The following is a 15,012-nucleotide window of genomic DNA, read 5'->3' as shown; positions in this document are numbered from 1 at the left end:
TAAAAGGTGTTTTCTACATTTTTAAGATTACAACTTTCAAATGTGTCTTTTTTTTACATTTTTAAACATCTTGTCCTGCCAAATTAAAACACAATGAAATGGGGGGTTGTAGTAACTCATTAGTTGAAGAGGTGTCAGATTTACTTGTCAAATGATGTCAATGCTGGGTAATCTATTGGCAACATGTCCATTGATGTCAATCTTGAAGCTGTCATTTATGTGCAGCTAGTTGAGTCCAATTCTTCCAAAATGAAGAACTTCCGTTGGTAGTAAAAATTCCTCGCGTTCTGTGCTAGACTCCTAGTTATGTAGATATTTCCATAAGTTGTTGCCATGTAACTAGAAAGGTTGCAGGCTCAAGTTATGGAAACAACCTCTAACAAAAATGTGGGTAAGACTGCAATAGACCTTTGTAGTCCACCCTTCTCCAAACTCCGTAGTACACTCCCTTCCTCATTTTCTTTCGTTTGGATTTACTCTATCTTTTGTTCCATACAATAGCATTGTCAAACTCAGTAGAAAAATCTTGTTAAGGAGTAAAAACAATTTTTAATATGTACGTAATTTAACCTTTCTCTCTCTATTCAAAATAATTCAAGGATCACGAACCAGGTCATTAGCTCGAGAGTTTATAACTATGATAATGACCATTTGTCCGAGTTTTTAGCTAAAACTTAGTCTATTATCAGACGCTTGAAACCCAACATAATCAGCACAATTTCTAATTTTGTCACACAGGCTACATAAAAGGATTCGAGGAATTGTGTTTCTGTAAGAATGTTGATAAGAGCATCTACTGTAGTACTAGCTAGTGAACTAAAGTTAAAATAGACTACAGAAGCCCCAAAAAGAAAAAAGAGAAGCAATTCACTCCTGGAAAATAATGTAATAGCCACGCTTTCGGGACATATGCCTATAACGTTCTTCTGAAAATCCATGAGACGTTGAGATCATCAACCAAGAACACCCTCTTTTAAACATTCAGCAACCACAAATTTCAGCTGACGCATCTTCTCCCTTGCCGCCTACATAAGCAAAAAACTTGCAGTTAGAGCACAAGTGTCACTCATTCTATATTCTCCAGAATTGCAAGTCAATGAAGTTAACCAGCTACGTGCTTTAATGTGGCAAAACTAATTGTGATGTTAATATTATATAGTTGTTAAAGCTAAGTTGACTTTAATTGGTATAATTGAAATTAACTGTTCCATAGCAAACATGGCAATTGACATGGAACAACACATCTAATCAGCAATTTGACTCTTAAAGTCTCCATTGCTTTATGTAGCACAGGAACAGCTGATTGAAATTGTGTACATGATAGATAATTGAAGCGACTATCCAAGTATATAAGATGCATAATGAAGATAATCTGATGAGCAACATTCACACCACATTCCAGTCGGATAGGCTCTGTGTGTGTGTGTGTGGTGGGGAGGTGGACAAAGATGAATGCAAAGCTATTCTCCAAATTGTGAGTGAAGAATACTTACATGGTGGACCGAAGAAACCCTTCTTTCAGCATTGTCAAGTTGAGTCTCAATTGATTCTTCCACTTCCAAAAGTAGCTTCTTATTTGATGTTTCTACAGTATGAAAATTAAATATCAGAATTTAGCTTGTCCTTGTGATCACCAGGCACATGTCCAATATGTAATTGTAGCTCCTCATCGATGTTTAGTTTCACAAAAATGTATGTGCAGCAAAAGCATATGCAGCAATACATCCTGGGAAATTTAATATATTGCTTAAATAGCAAAGAATTAACATGCTATGTCATCAACTACTGCCCTTCCTGTAGTCTAGATGCTTTAAAGTGCAATAGAGGAAATATTATTCAAGATATAGACAATTACTGGTTCAAATAAATAATTAAGCTTTAGCAAAGTTCATAGAAGATCTTGTCATACTTCTCTTTTCCACAGTTGCTTTCACTTCGACTTCATGTGCTTCTAGAGATTCAAGTGTGCTCTTGCAATCCTGGAGATGCCGAGTGACCTCTTCTTTAAATCGTTCGTATATGGCACTCAGATGTTGTTGTTTCTCTGCAACGTAATTCAGAGTAATTAATTTTCAAACAGGAAAAAGAACCATATAGCCCTCGAAAAGAGGAAATCAGAGAAAACTCGGAAAGAAACATTGAAGAGTCAAATTTCCATGTGCATTTGCATTGAAGAGTAAAATTCCATTTGCATTGTGGAAAATGGAATTAATTCCTCACGCTCATCATGTCAAGAAACGAAACTTTGCATAACTAAAACCGGTACTAGATGAGAAAAATGAGACTTGTCATGCTGGGGTTTATGGCACGCAAAACTAACGGATCCTCAAAGTGATAGTTAACAAGGTACCACAACTCACACATGCAGAATAATACCCTGTCCTACGGGCTCTGGCAAAACAGGTTAGAACATCTGAAGAGTGGGAAAACCTTTCCATGACATAAACAAATAGGACGTACCAGAACTAACTTGCTTCAGCACTCAAATTTTGAACAAAATACTACCAGAAGCAGCAGATATCAACCAAATTGTCAATATTTTGTTAACAAGTTACCTTGCAGCACTTCTTCTACATGCTTTCTCTTTGATTTATTCAGACTGGTTATTCTCCCCCTGGAACAGAGAAAAGTCATACTTAAAGAACAGAATCTTTGAAATTGTTACTGCCATTTTATGCTACTTACATGTCTGCTTGAATCTGAAATTCAGCATTCTGCAACTGCATATGTATTTTCTCAGCAACTGAGTTCAGGATCTCAGCAGATCTTTGGTTAGTCACAGACTTCAGTTTGGTTCTAACTTTCTCTAATGAGAAAGCGAATAAGGTGATGGCACTGCAAAGTGATATTGAAGCTCAATGAAATTTTGAAAAATAAAAACTCAGTGCTGAAGGATTTTTAGTTCATTTACTCGGGAAAGAGAACTCTGCTGAAGAAAGCTGTTAATTCGTTTACTTAGAAAATGCAAGAAGTACCTAGTTAGCACATCCTCTTCATTCTGTTCTAAATGCCTTTCAAACTTCCTACAATCAATTCCTGTTGAATTCCAAATGGAGAAGAGAGAAAAAAAGAGAGAGAGAAAGTCTTGAGAAACTGGAAAGGAAAAAGTAATTATAAGGAATAACACAAAGATCCATCAGACAAACAGAGAATTTGAACTGATGGACATGAACCTTTAGAAGAAGCTGCAGCAAGACTAACTCCAGAAAGATTAGCACAACCTTTGTTGAAGAGCTTTTTGTTTGGTCGAGGAGGTTGTTCCCCGGTATTACAAATTTCAGGAGACGGTGGTTGCTGTATATCAGCTGCATATACATCATAAAGTAATGAGAATAACTGATTTTGCTTCAGTCAACAGGGAGGCTCGATTAATAGATCACGTACTTCTAAGAAAATTCATATTATGTTAAGATGGTCAGCAGAACAACCTACTTACTAATGAAAGGTCAGCTAGAAGTCCCACACAATGCTCCTCCAGTCAGCCAGAATATCAATCAAATAATAGTCATATCAAATGAAAATCAATACTAAGCTATATCATTTTTTTCAGGTAACAGGTTCCAAGTACTAAATTCTGTATGCTCTGGTGAAGAATCTACAGATTATCCTGTGGAAAAGTACACTCGCTGGATCTCAAAAGTTCCCTCGACACTACTAACTCCATTTTCACTGTGCCTTTTTCCTTTCTCTTTAAGCAGTAGATACATAAAAGAAATCTATATGCATCTCTTCAATTTCACCAATGGATAATCATTCTAAACTAGAGCAGATCAACAGAAATGACAAAGGGGGTTAGTATATTACTATTCAAGTGAAACGCTGACATTATATTACCTTTCAAACTGCACCTCACTCACGATAAGATATAAATGAACAGAACACATAAGAAGTGAAAGAAAAGAGAAGTACAACTAAAATCATAATAGGTGATCATCAGTCACTGAAAAGTACCAGAAGTACAACTAAATCATAATAGGTGATCATCAGTCACACTGATAAACACGAAGTGTCAGTCAGGGTGAATGGTATAAAGTATGCAAGGCAACTCTATCTTGTAAACAGCATAAGTTACCCAAACTACAAAGTTTAGAAGGGGCTTTTGTCCCATTAGTAATACACAAAAAATAATCACATTAATTCACCACACCCAGCCAAAATGTTTACTTGAAACTCCTGCCTCCATGCACCTTAGCTGTCAAAATGTGACACATTTATATATACACACAAAAACTATTTCATGTTAAGCAGACAACACCCTTAAAGTAGGAAAATTAGATGTCAAGTCGTAGATCAGCAGAAAATGTAATTTACATCCAGCATGGATCATCTGGAGACTTATGATTACATTTGAAAGGAACTAAGGAAACTGAATCAACATGAATCACAAAGCATCATTTTAACCTTGAATATTTGAACTGTCTTCAGAGTCCTCGGGATCACTTTCCATGGATGATGGTTTGGAAAACTTAATCTGTGTATCTTCTTCAATGATACGTCTTGATTCCAGAAAAGGAGAATTTTCCAAATTTCCTGCATCATCCTTTACATATAATAAGGAAAATCAACAATTCATTACTACAATTTATGACAATCAGCCACTAGATTACAACTGTTTGAGTCAAAATAAGAAGGATACTGATGATTCATCGGGTGTATTGGACTTATATTCTCGTCTAAATCCATCAAAGCTCTTGACCTTACAAATGCCCTCAGTTTTTGATGTTATATCTATATGATCATCACCATGCAGTTGCCCCAGATTGCTTCTTGGTGCAAATCCTGGAAAAGATTTTCTGCCAGGTGTTTTCAAAGAAAAAACTGGGCTTTGGTTGTCAGACTCCGAGTCCAATGCTTTCTTCTTGAATTTTTCTGCTGAGTTTCCTTTCTGATCTATATGCTCTTGTAGATTTCTCAGCTGCTCATTCATTTCCACAACAGGGGATTCTAGGTTACCAGCATCTGGTTGGACCATCTCGTCATTTTTCTCCTGAAATAAAGTAGAGCCATCACCAGGATATACAAATTTCTCAGGAACTGGTACTCTTTTACAATTATTTCTTGTGTCTTCATCTTTCATTTCATTGTTCGGCTCGCAAACCTTAGGTGCTTCCATGTGGTGACTCTTCCTCTTGCCTCTCCTTCCATATACCATCAAAGGACTACCAGTGCTAGCATCACGTAACGTCCTAGACAGCAGATCTTTAGGAAGGAAGACATTTTTCTCTAAGTGGTCCTCTTTACATGCTGGTGGTCCCTTTCTATTTTGTGATTTCAACTTAGCAGGAGCTCTTTTTCGAGCTAAAGAACGAGTAGTTGGTCTCCTAATAGCGTACTCATGACTTTGGGTATCACTTTCTATAGTATCTGAATTTTGCTTAGGTTCACCAACATGATTTCCACTGGTTTTTTGCTCTGGTTTCGAGGCTTTTGCACCCTGCTCGAGAACTAGAGAATTTGGACACTGCTTGGTTGGGGAAGAAACAGTTCCTAAGATTTCCTGAAGCTTCAATCTTAAAGATGCATTGCCTGTATTTTCTGCTTTGGTAGTTTTTCCTTTGACTTCTTTCTCAGGCATGTCTTCCAGAGCAACCTTGGATGCATATTTCCCCCTTCTCTCTATAGAAGCATCCTCCTTTACCTGCTTGGATATGTCAAACTGCAAAGTCCTTGTCTGGGTTAAGAAAGACCTTAAGGAACACTCTGCTGGTCCTACCTCCACTCTGTGTGATGTGTTGCACATCTCAACTACACCCTGTGCAATTGAAGGTTTCTCTACTTGAGTATCTGCCTCTGAAGTTGGTTCATGGTGGAGGGTTTTAGTGGATATCCAAGGAGATGTCTGCTTCTCTGTGGGCTCTCTTTGATTTCTGATAGCAGAAGTGCTCGCTATTTCCTTCTTGTTTCTGTCATTTGTAAAATTCCCCTTGCTTGAAGTTTTCTGAGCCATTGGTGTCCCATCGTCAACAGATATCTCTTTGCTAGAAGTTTTAACTGCTGCCAAGTGAGTCTGATCTTCAGCTTGCTTTACTTTTTGAGTTCTGCATTTTGAAACTGAATCTATTACAATTCCAATGGACATCTTTCTAGATTGACTGGATTGGTGGTAATTGCTCCCAAAACTCCAAGCGTCACCGGCAAGGTCCTGACAAGAACAAAATATCAAGATCTAGCTTTCTAAGCATACCAACATGACATCAGATCCACTCAGTGAGAGGGGTCGACCTTTCTGGTCGTAAGAAAATTTGAAAATTGAACTCCACAAAAAGCTAACAAACTTAGAAATTTAAACTTATCGGAAAAGTCAAAAGACAACAGGGACGGAACAATATGCATATATGAAATCTGCAAATTGCTTCAAGTAAATAATTAACCCAGATTCGAATTGCAAGCTGACCACTTACATCTCGTAATTTTGACTTCCTGTTGACGTCCATAGCTGCAAATTCGCTGATCCAAAGTGAGCGTGTTACCTGAGTTCTGAAAATGAAAGCAGAAAGAATGATTAATCAAGTTTAACCATCAAATTCCACCATCATAGTTTTACATGTATTGCTAATTGCCTTCACAAACACACGCCATAGTCACATAGAATGGAATTAAGCTTCGTAGACTAAGACTGTAGGTCTCTCTCTTTCACAAACACACATATGGAACAGAGAATAACTGAGAACTTGTAATACTAGTTAGTTATCGGTATCTACAGCATAATCACATATAAAACGTTCAGATTCAAAACCCATCCTAAAATCCAAATCGCTCAAGAACAATTTCAGTACTACGTACTTTCCCTTTCATAAACGAAACGCCAAATTAAAGCTTCATTAGAAAAAAATAAATGTAAATCTATCAGCGAATGATCAAACATCTGGTGAATCTAAAATCTCCAACAGCTACAATTTACAGAAACTTGAGCGGGGACGAATATATGAGGATTAACTTCACATGCATTATCGATCATGGAGATATTGTGAATTACTTACCACTTGTGAGCAGAGACGAGATTCAGCATGCGCCTCCTTTCGTTTCTGAGCTGTGAGAAGAAGAACTCGTGTCGATACGCCAGAATGAACAAAGGATTTTTGGGGTCCTTTTTGAAATTTTAGGAAATGGGTAGCGTGCGTACGGGTGATTTTGCGTGATCAGACTGAGAAAGAGGCGGGAAAAGACGAAACAATGGAGCGTGTACCTCACTTTCACTCTTTTACACTGCGTTTTACACCTTGTTTGGATGGGTTTTTTTATATTTTGATTTATAATTGTTTTGTACCCTATTATTTTGCCATTTGGATACATTATATTATCATTTTTCATCATTTAATAATGTATTGTACTGTGTTATATTGTATTAGTTTGATAAATATAATACTTAAATATATTATAAGTATTATTTTTCATAATATCACACATTTAGAATTATGAATGATAAATCACAAAAAAAAGGTTATGGGTAGAGTTGTATAAAATATACTCGTAGTAGGGTAAGAAATATTTAAAATTACTAGATATGTAATAACATAAAATGAGTTTTTTCATCATTTAATAATAATGAATTTAACGATATAACTCAATAAATTTTAATAAAGATTAAAACAAAACAATATATTTAAATTAACAATACAACATGATGTAACAACCATCCAAAGAGATTGTGTTAGTGACTTGTTTGGTGATTTTGAAAATTAAGTTCTTTAATTTTTTATATATTAGTACTTCAAATGTATATAATTATTTCACAAAATATATGGGGAAATGTTTAAATATACCATTGTATTATTGAAAAATGCTTTATTTTATTTTGAATTGAGACGTCAATATAAGTTTGGGGCCTAACCTGTGATTTAATAGGGTGAACTTGAATTTTTGAAGCTCATTTAAGAAAATGACTTTTTAGATTGATCAGATCTGCTAGTTTGTGGGGCTTGAGCAATATAGATTGGGCCAGCCAATGGGCAAAATAGAAAAATAATTTAAAAAATAGATATTAAAAATAACATAAATCCAAACGCATAATCTATTTAAAGTCTTAAAAAATAAAATTTGGAATATCAAATGTGATGCACTTAGTATTCTATTACTATTGTATCATCATAATAATCATTCAGCATTAGTGGACGTGTGTTCTAACCAAGTATATCATGAAAATATTCAAACATTTGTTGTTATTAGATACTAATTGCATGATTTTTCTCAAACTTATAATATATTTTGTGTACATTTAAATTTTATACATATTAATTATTTTTAAAATTTTAACTCATTGATATTGTATACAAATTGTGGATGAAAATGAAGCTATTAAGACAACATTGCCACAAACACGTTCATATGTGCTTGATGAGGATGATGTGTTGGTGTCGTATACGTCATGAGTTTTATGATCTTTTTTAAGAGTTTATTTTTCACTGATCAATCCATTTTTTCACTAATCATTAGTTAATTTAGCGTTGAGGTTTGACTTATCAATTTCATAATATTCTTATTTTTTACTGCATGCCACCTAATTGCTCCACCAACTTCACCTAAAAATGAACTTTTGAAACAAATTCCATGCATATCGTCGATGATGAGTGGAATGGTCCATCACAAATTCACAATAGATTATGCAAGTTTTTGGTTATTAGAGCTTTTGGTGCTTTCACAAACAAACACTACTTATTCCAAAAACACCAAAAAATAAAATATGCATAAATCTTATTTCTATTTTATAAAGATCGAAAAGCTTTTCTAAAAATATCAAAAAGATAAAATATGCGTAGATCTTATTTCTATCTTATAAAGATCGAAAAACTTTTCTTAAAACAAAACTTACTTTCTTTATTTTAATTTGTTTATCTTGTATTTTCTTTGTTTAAAAAAGAATGACGTATTTTCTTTTCTAGTCTGCTTCAAAAAAAATGTTTTGATTTCAGTTTTTTCTGTTACATGTTTAATGCAACAAAAATTAAATGACATTTTAATGCATTTCATATAATTTTAATTTAATACTATAAAATTAAAAAGTATTTTTCTTAAGCTCCGTATCAAATTAATCAAACCATTTTTTTTAAAACAAGACTTCTCAAAGGGAATAACTTATCTTGCAGCATCACCCCTTATCTCATCAACATTAATTCCTAACCGAAAGATGTCAACTCATGAAGAAAAACGACGGCTGAGATTGTGCGGGTCTACAAATCCCATATTCTTTCACCAACTGAAACGATAACGCTAAAGCAAACGGTGATATTTTCTCAGAGGAGCTGACAGTGCAGTCATGACAACAACGGCCGTCGCCAACCATCCTAGCATTTTCACTCACCGGTCGCCGCTGCCGTCGCCGTCGTCCTCCTCCTCATCGCCGTCATTTTTATTTTTAAATCGTACGAATTTCATCCCTTACTTTTCCACCTCCAAGCGCAATAGTGTCAATTGCAATGGCTGGAGAACACGATGTTCCGTTGCCAAGGATTATACAGTTCCTCCCTCGGAAGTCGACGGTAATCAGTTCCCGGAGCTGGATTGTGTGGTAGTCGGAGCAGGAATTAGTGGACTCTGCATTGCTAAGGTGATTTCGGCTAATTATCCCAATTTGATGGTGACGGAGGCGAGAGATCGTGCCGGTGGAAACATAACAACGGTGGAAAGAGATGGATACTTATGGGAAGAAGGTCCTAACAGTTTCCAGCCTTCGGATCCTATGTTGACTATGGCTGTAGATTGTGGATTGAAGGATGATTTAGTGTTGGGAGATCCTGATGCGCCTCGCTTTGTCTTGTGGAAGGATAAACTAAGGCCTGTTCCCGGCAAGCTCACTGATCTTCCCTTCTTTGATTTGATGAGTATTCCTGGCAAGCTCAGAGCTGGTTTTGGTGCCATTGGCCTTCGCCCTTCACCTCCAGTTTGTACTCATACGCTTTCCCTTATCTCTCTACAACATTGATGCATTTATTTATTCTAATTGATTCTTCTCACACGAATAAAGAAAAAAAATGCAAATAAAAGAGAGATTGTACATTAAACATTTTGATAATCTGTGCCTTCCCCTCACTCCGCATGGTTTGGCAAAAGTGACAGGGTTATGAGGAATCAGTTGAGCAGTTCGTGCGTCGTAATCTTGGTGCAGAAGTCTTTGAACGTTTGATTGAACCATTTTGTTCTGGTACCTCTCAATTCTTCCCTATCTACAGGAACTATTGCTGGCATTTGTTAACTTTGTTAAATACTGTTTGTTGTAGAGATCCGTATTTTTCAAAGAAATGTATCAGTATGAACTTTATGTGATACTCCCTCATCATTTTACAGGTGTTTACGCCGGCGACCCCTCAAAATTGAGTATGAAAGCAGCATTTGGGAAAGTGTGGAAGCTAGAACAAACTGGTGGTAGCATTATTGGGGGAACCTTTAAAGCAATAAAGGAGAGATCCAGTAACCCTAAACCGCCTCGTGATCCGTAATAATGGACTTGATTCGAAGTCTTTGTGTTCTTTCTTTCCAGGCCTTGTGTTTCCTTCTCTTAAGAATCTGTCTCCAGAGAGAGTATGCTGACTTGAGTAATCATTCTACAGGCGTTTACCAACACCAAAAGGACAAACTGTTGGATCATTTAGGAAGGGTCTGAGAATGCTGCCGGATGCAATTTGTGAAAGGTGCTCTTCTGCTCTCCCAGCTCAATGCTTCCAACCCCAGGATAATAGACTTTTGGGGGGAAAGGGAAGAGAAAAGAATATAAAAAATCGACTAGTTAAAGCTCAGTTTTGACCTTTTTGCTGCCTTAAGTGTGTTCTTTGGTGCTCTTGTAGTATTTTTAACTTGGAAATGCTTATAAGTTGTCTCCGTGTTTCCTTAGACTGGGAAGCAAAGTAAAACTATCATGGAAGCTTTCTAGCATTACAAAGTCAGAAAAAGGAGGATATCTCTTGACATACGAGACACCAGAAGGAGTAGTTTCTCTGCGAAGTCGAAGCATTGTCATGACTGTTCCATCCTATGTAGCAAGCAACATATTACGCCCTCTTTCGGTGTGTTTCCATTACTGATTGCTCCAAAGTCATTATTGTTATTGTTCATTTGGCATTCTAATATATAAGCTTGTCTAAAAAGGTGGGAATGTTTGAGCAAAGTTTAGTCTTTTTTTTTTGGACTAGGGAAAGGGGATCAAACACATCCATATAACACCCACATACTATGTCTGTATACAGTATAATGTGATCAGCAAGAAGAGAAATTTAAAAAAAGAACATTTTGTGTCATGCCGAGAATTAACATGTACTTGCTTAATGAGGTCAAGAGTGCAACCGTACCCCATCCTCTCATCAAAGTTGGAACCTGTGTCTTCCTATATCTCATGTTATTTTGATTTTTTATATAAAATTTTATTAGCAATTTTCTTAAATGCTTTGACCTTGGATTTTCTAAAGGTTACTACTTCTGAATTCTGATAATTGTTTTGCAAGAAAATATGGCTCACTTAAAATGAGAAGTGTTTATCTATAGGTTGTGGTTGAGCTTCTTCTGTTTCTTGCTGAAGCAAAATGTCTCCTAATCTTTTGTTAAACTCAGGTCGCCGCAGCAGATGCACTTTCAAGTTTCTACTATCCCCCAGTTGCAGCAGTGACAATTTCATATCCTCAAGAGGCTATTCGTGATGAGCGTCTGGTTGATGGTGAACTAAAGGGATTTGGGCAGTTGCATCCACGTTCACAGGGAGTGGAAACACTAGGTAGCTTTCTGTTATCCGCTCTTATTTTTGGCATCAAACAATCCATATCGAGATGGATGACTTTTATTATGAAATTGCAAGGTTCTAATCATTGGATGACCCTCGTGACCTTGAAATTTTGACATTAACCTTGCAGAATGATTTACAATAATTACAAGATCTGATTCATCTTAATTATAATTGTGTCTCATTGCAGGAACAATATATAGTTCATCACTCTTCCCTAACCGTGCTCCAAATGGCCGGGTGCTACTCTTGAATTACATCGGAGGAGCAACAAATACTGAAATTGTGTCTAAGGTAAGGCACTTAAATTGAATACAACTCCATGTGCCGGCAGTATTGATTTATCATAATGAATGTTCATGGCCTGGCCAGTGAAGGCATCACCTGAAGGTCCTATAGTAACAAACATAAACCTCAGTTTGATTGTATCTCTAGATGGTTTCTGGTTGTGTATTATCCTTTTGGCTAAGTTTTCGGTGTTCCTCTCTTAAGATTAATGACCATGTCGATTTGGATTACAAAACTGTTTCTGCTTATATAACTAAGCGATAGAATTATAAATTTTATTGTAGTAGTAGTTAACTATAACTGTAAAGTTAGATCTTTCTAGTAACCAACATTAATAGTATTTAATGACGCTGATTTAATCGGAAACTGGATTAAATCATGTAAGCTTATTCCAAATCAAACAAGCTCTAATTAGGAGAACTGACTCTTATTGCACTTAAATCTGCAGTCATGACATAGTCAGTGATATATGATACCATTCTGGATGAGGCATCCTGCATTAATTTAGCCAGTGCCTTTGGTTACAATTATTTACCGAAAGAAGCAAACTTTCACTTGCTCTACATGTTTTGAAGATTTAAAGCATAATAGGATCACTAATGTTTTTTTTTTTTGAGAAGTACATTTTGTTTAACAATCTAGCATGTTTGCCCTAGTATGCTCTTTGTTGAAGGATTCCCTATCAACTTGAGTGAATGAGCTCCTTCACTAATTGAATAATTGCCCATTAAATGCTGGAAAAGTGGGATTATACTAAGACATGCCTTCCCCTTGTATAGCCCTAGAACTGTTGTCATACCAGCGAATATTTAAAAATTTCTGTGCTGGTATCATGATATCCTCCACTTGCTATTGCTGTCAAAACTCTCTTACTGCTGTTATACTACTTCAATAATAAACTGCAAGTCTGCAGCTTTTCTTTAATTTTTTGATAAGGCTAAACTACAACGTTCTATTAAAGTAACTAAGATGGAGGTTAATAAGAATGTACAGAAGTCACTGGACTTAGCTCCTTAATGCACTTATCTATAAGGTCCAGATATTGTCTATATCATTTACAATATTCATTATACACACAAAATATAATTGAAGGCATCTAATCCCCATATAATCTGTGTTCAGTTTTTCTGTCAGAACCTCTATATAATTTCTTGCTATCCGAACTGTCTGAGTATACATAATAGTATTGTTCTCCATAATTTTCTTTGCTCCTTTTGTTCCTGGCGTCAGCCACTAAATACCTGTACCCCATACATATAAACATGCAGCACCCTGTACCCCATACATATTCAGAAAACTGCATCGTAACTACGATACATGTCTGCAATGTAAAAGTTTGTGCTTTACTGGTTCAGTAGAGCCATCTAATAAGTATCACCTGCACCCTATCTTTTGTAAATTATATTGTGGTAGGCGTTTCTCATGTGATGTGGTCCATTGTCTTGAGTCAAGATTCATATGTGTGTGAGTTACTGACTAGTGTTTCATCGAAGATTTAAGAGAAGAAAAGAATGTCAAGGTTAGGTGGCATTGGTATTACAGACTGCAAGTAAAGGAGGTACAACAAGGACAAAGGATAAGATATATGTGAAGTTGGTGTAGTGATGCTTGTGAAAAATCATTCCATCTATGGTGATGTATAATTGCTCAGAAATTGCAACCAGATATAATCCTTTAGTTGAAATCTTTCACTTATTTGTGTGTCTCCAGAAAAAATTCTATCATTTATTTCTCCGCTTGCCAATTTCTTCGTGTTTCATACATCCTTCTTTGTTTGTTGCATTTTTTAATGAGATGCATAGTATCCATGAGTTGATGATTTATGGTGACTATTGATTGAACCATGTTCCTGTAAATCTGTGTTTCATTTAGTTGAGTGGTTCTTTGGGTTGAAACAATCTTCTTGACTCATTATATTGTCTTACTTTTCTTATGTTCACTTGATTTAGATGAATGCTGCCTTTTGTGCTTTTTCCATAGTATTTTTTCTTTTATAGTATTTATATGAAACATTTGGCGGCTATTCTTTATGCTTCAGGGCCTTGAATAAATTGTTTCCAGCTCTAATACCTCATTCCTCTTGCAGACGGAGAGCCAACTTGTGGAAGCGGTTGACCGTGACCTCAGAAAGATGCTTATAAAACCCAAAGCACAAGATCCCTTTGTTACAGGTGTGCGAGTATGGCCACAAGCTATCCCACAGTTTTTGGTCGGACATCTGGATACACTAGGTACTGCTAAAGCTGCTCTAAGTGATAATGGGCTTGACGGGCTATTCCTTGGGGGTAATTATGTGTCTGGTGTAGCATTGGGAAGGTGTGTTGAAGGTGCTTATGAAATAGCATCTGAGGTAACTGGATTTCTGTCTCAGTATGCATACAAATGAAACCTCCTCTTGGGGAGGTACTGTTGGGTCCAAACCTTGTTAGTAATTCCATTATGCCTTTGGAATATTGGCATGTGCCTAAAAGTTTTGCTGATTAGAGTTATTTTAGCTTTGGTAAATGATGTATGCTTGATTTCAGTCGTTTTTGTTGTAATCTTGGTTCTGATTTCCTTGAGACAAAATGTTCTTGTTAAGGAACAATAAGTTTAGAGTTCGAGTATCTGTTAATTGTAAGAAAATCTAACATATTGGGCATAATTAGCTGCCTGCTTTGCCAGTAGATATATTATAAGGCTTGGTTAAATATGTTTTGCCTTGGAATTATTTTGAATTCTTTGGGAAATTATTCATTCCAAGACCAAATGTAAAAGATTATACTCCCTCCGTCCACAATTGTTTGTCAGGGTAAGGTCATGCACACCCCTCAAGGAAAATTTAATAGAAGGAGTAATTTGACTAATATAACCCTATTATACCAAGAATACCAAAAGTCTACATAATTTTTCAATTGAACTACACTATAATTAAGGGCAGAGTTGGAAAAAGGTGATCCAAGCTTAGACATATCACCCCAACCATCCCGTTCTAGACCCCGACTTACTCAGATTCCGTGTTGGGACTGGCCTATCTTAAA

General features: G+C 36.1%; 2 protein-coding genes across 2 annotated transcripts; one reads left to right on the top strand and one right to left on the bottom strand.

Annotated features, from left to right (window-relative positions):
* Positions 1–680: 680 nt before the first annotated feature.
* LOC125810529 (meiosis-specific protein ASY3) lies at positions 681–7,017 on the bottom strand. Its single transcript, XM_049490001.1, has 11 exons — positions 6,981–7,017; positions 6,402–6,477; positions 4,637–6,142; positions 4,402–4,540; positions 3,174–3,305; positions 2,976–3,036; positions 2,686–2,835; positions 2,556–2,614; positions 1,910–2,044; positions 1,494–1,585; positions 681–1,025 (listed from the first exon to the last, which is right to left on the bottom strand). Exons 2-11 carry the CDS (start codon positions 6,432–6,434, stop codon positions 954–956), a joined length of 2,379 nt encoding a protein of 792 aa, XP_049345958.1. The 5' UTR covers positions 6,435–6,477; positions 6,981–7,017; the 3' UTR covers positions 681–953.
* A 2,194-nt stretch (positions 7,018–9,211) lies between these two features.
* LOC125810531 (protoporphyrinogen oxidase, chloroplastic) lies at positions 9,212–14,684 on the top strand. The gene is made up of 8 exons (XM_049490004.1): positions 9,212–9,877; positions 10,054–10,138; positions 10,282–10,429; positions 10,545–10,625; positions 10,826–10,997; positions 11,539–11,698; positions 11,895–11,998; positions 14,079–14,684. Exons 1-8 carry the CDS (start codon positions 9,254–9,256, stop codon positions 14,376–14,378), a joined length of 1,674 nt encoding a protein of 557 aa, XP_049345961.1. The 5' UTR covers positions 9,212–9,253; the 3' UTR covers positions 14,379–14,684.
* The last annotated feature ends 328 nt before the right edge of the window (positions 14,685–15,012 follow it).

This window comes from Solanum verrucosum, unplaced genomic scaffold, assembly GCF_900185275.1.
Source record: "Solanum verrucosum unplaced genomic scaffold, falcon-dt-bn FXZP01000118.1, whole genome shotgun sequence".
Lineage (NCBI taxonomy): Eukaryota > Viridiplantae > Streptophyta > Magnoliopsida > Solanales > Solanaceae > Solanum > Solanum verrucosum.
The sequence above is the reverse complement of the archived record's forward strand: the minus strand, read 5'-3'. Positions and strand labels throughout refer to the sequence as shown.

What these genes read in the sequence shown, in the direction of transcription:
- LOC125810529 (XM_049490001.1), bottom strand. Translation starts at nt 6,434, where the DNA reads ATGGACGTCAACAGGAAGTCAAAATTACGAGAT. An exon ending in AGACAGTTCAAATATTCAAG is followed by an intron (nt 3,306 to 4,401) that starts GTTAAAATGATG and finishes ATGTATATGCAG; the next exon opens with CTGATATACAGCAACCACCG. An exon ending in AGCAACTGTGGAAAAGAGAA is followed by an intron (nt 1,586 to 1,909) that starts GTATGACAAGAT and finishes TTCATACTGTAG; the next exon opens with AAACATCAAATAAGAAGCTA.
- LOC125810531 (XM_049490004.1), top strand. Translation starts at nt 9,254, where the DNA reads ATGACAACAACGGCCGTCGCCAACCATCCTAGCATTTTCACTCACCGG. An exon ending in GCCTTCGCCCTTCACCTCCA is followed by an intron (nt 9,878 to 10,053) that starts GTTTGTACTCAT and finishes CAAAAGTGACAG; the next exon opens with GGTTATGAGGAATCAGTTGA. An exon ending in ATACTGAAATTGTGTCTAAG is followed by an intron (nt 11,999 to 14,078) that starts GTAAGGCACTTA and finishes TTCCTCTTGCAG; the next exon opens with ACGGAGAGCCAACTTGTGGA.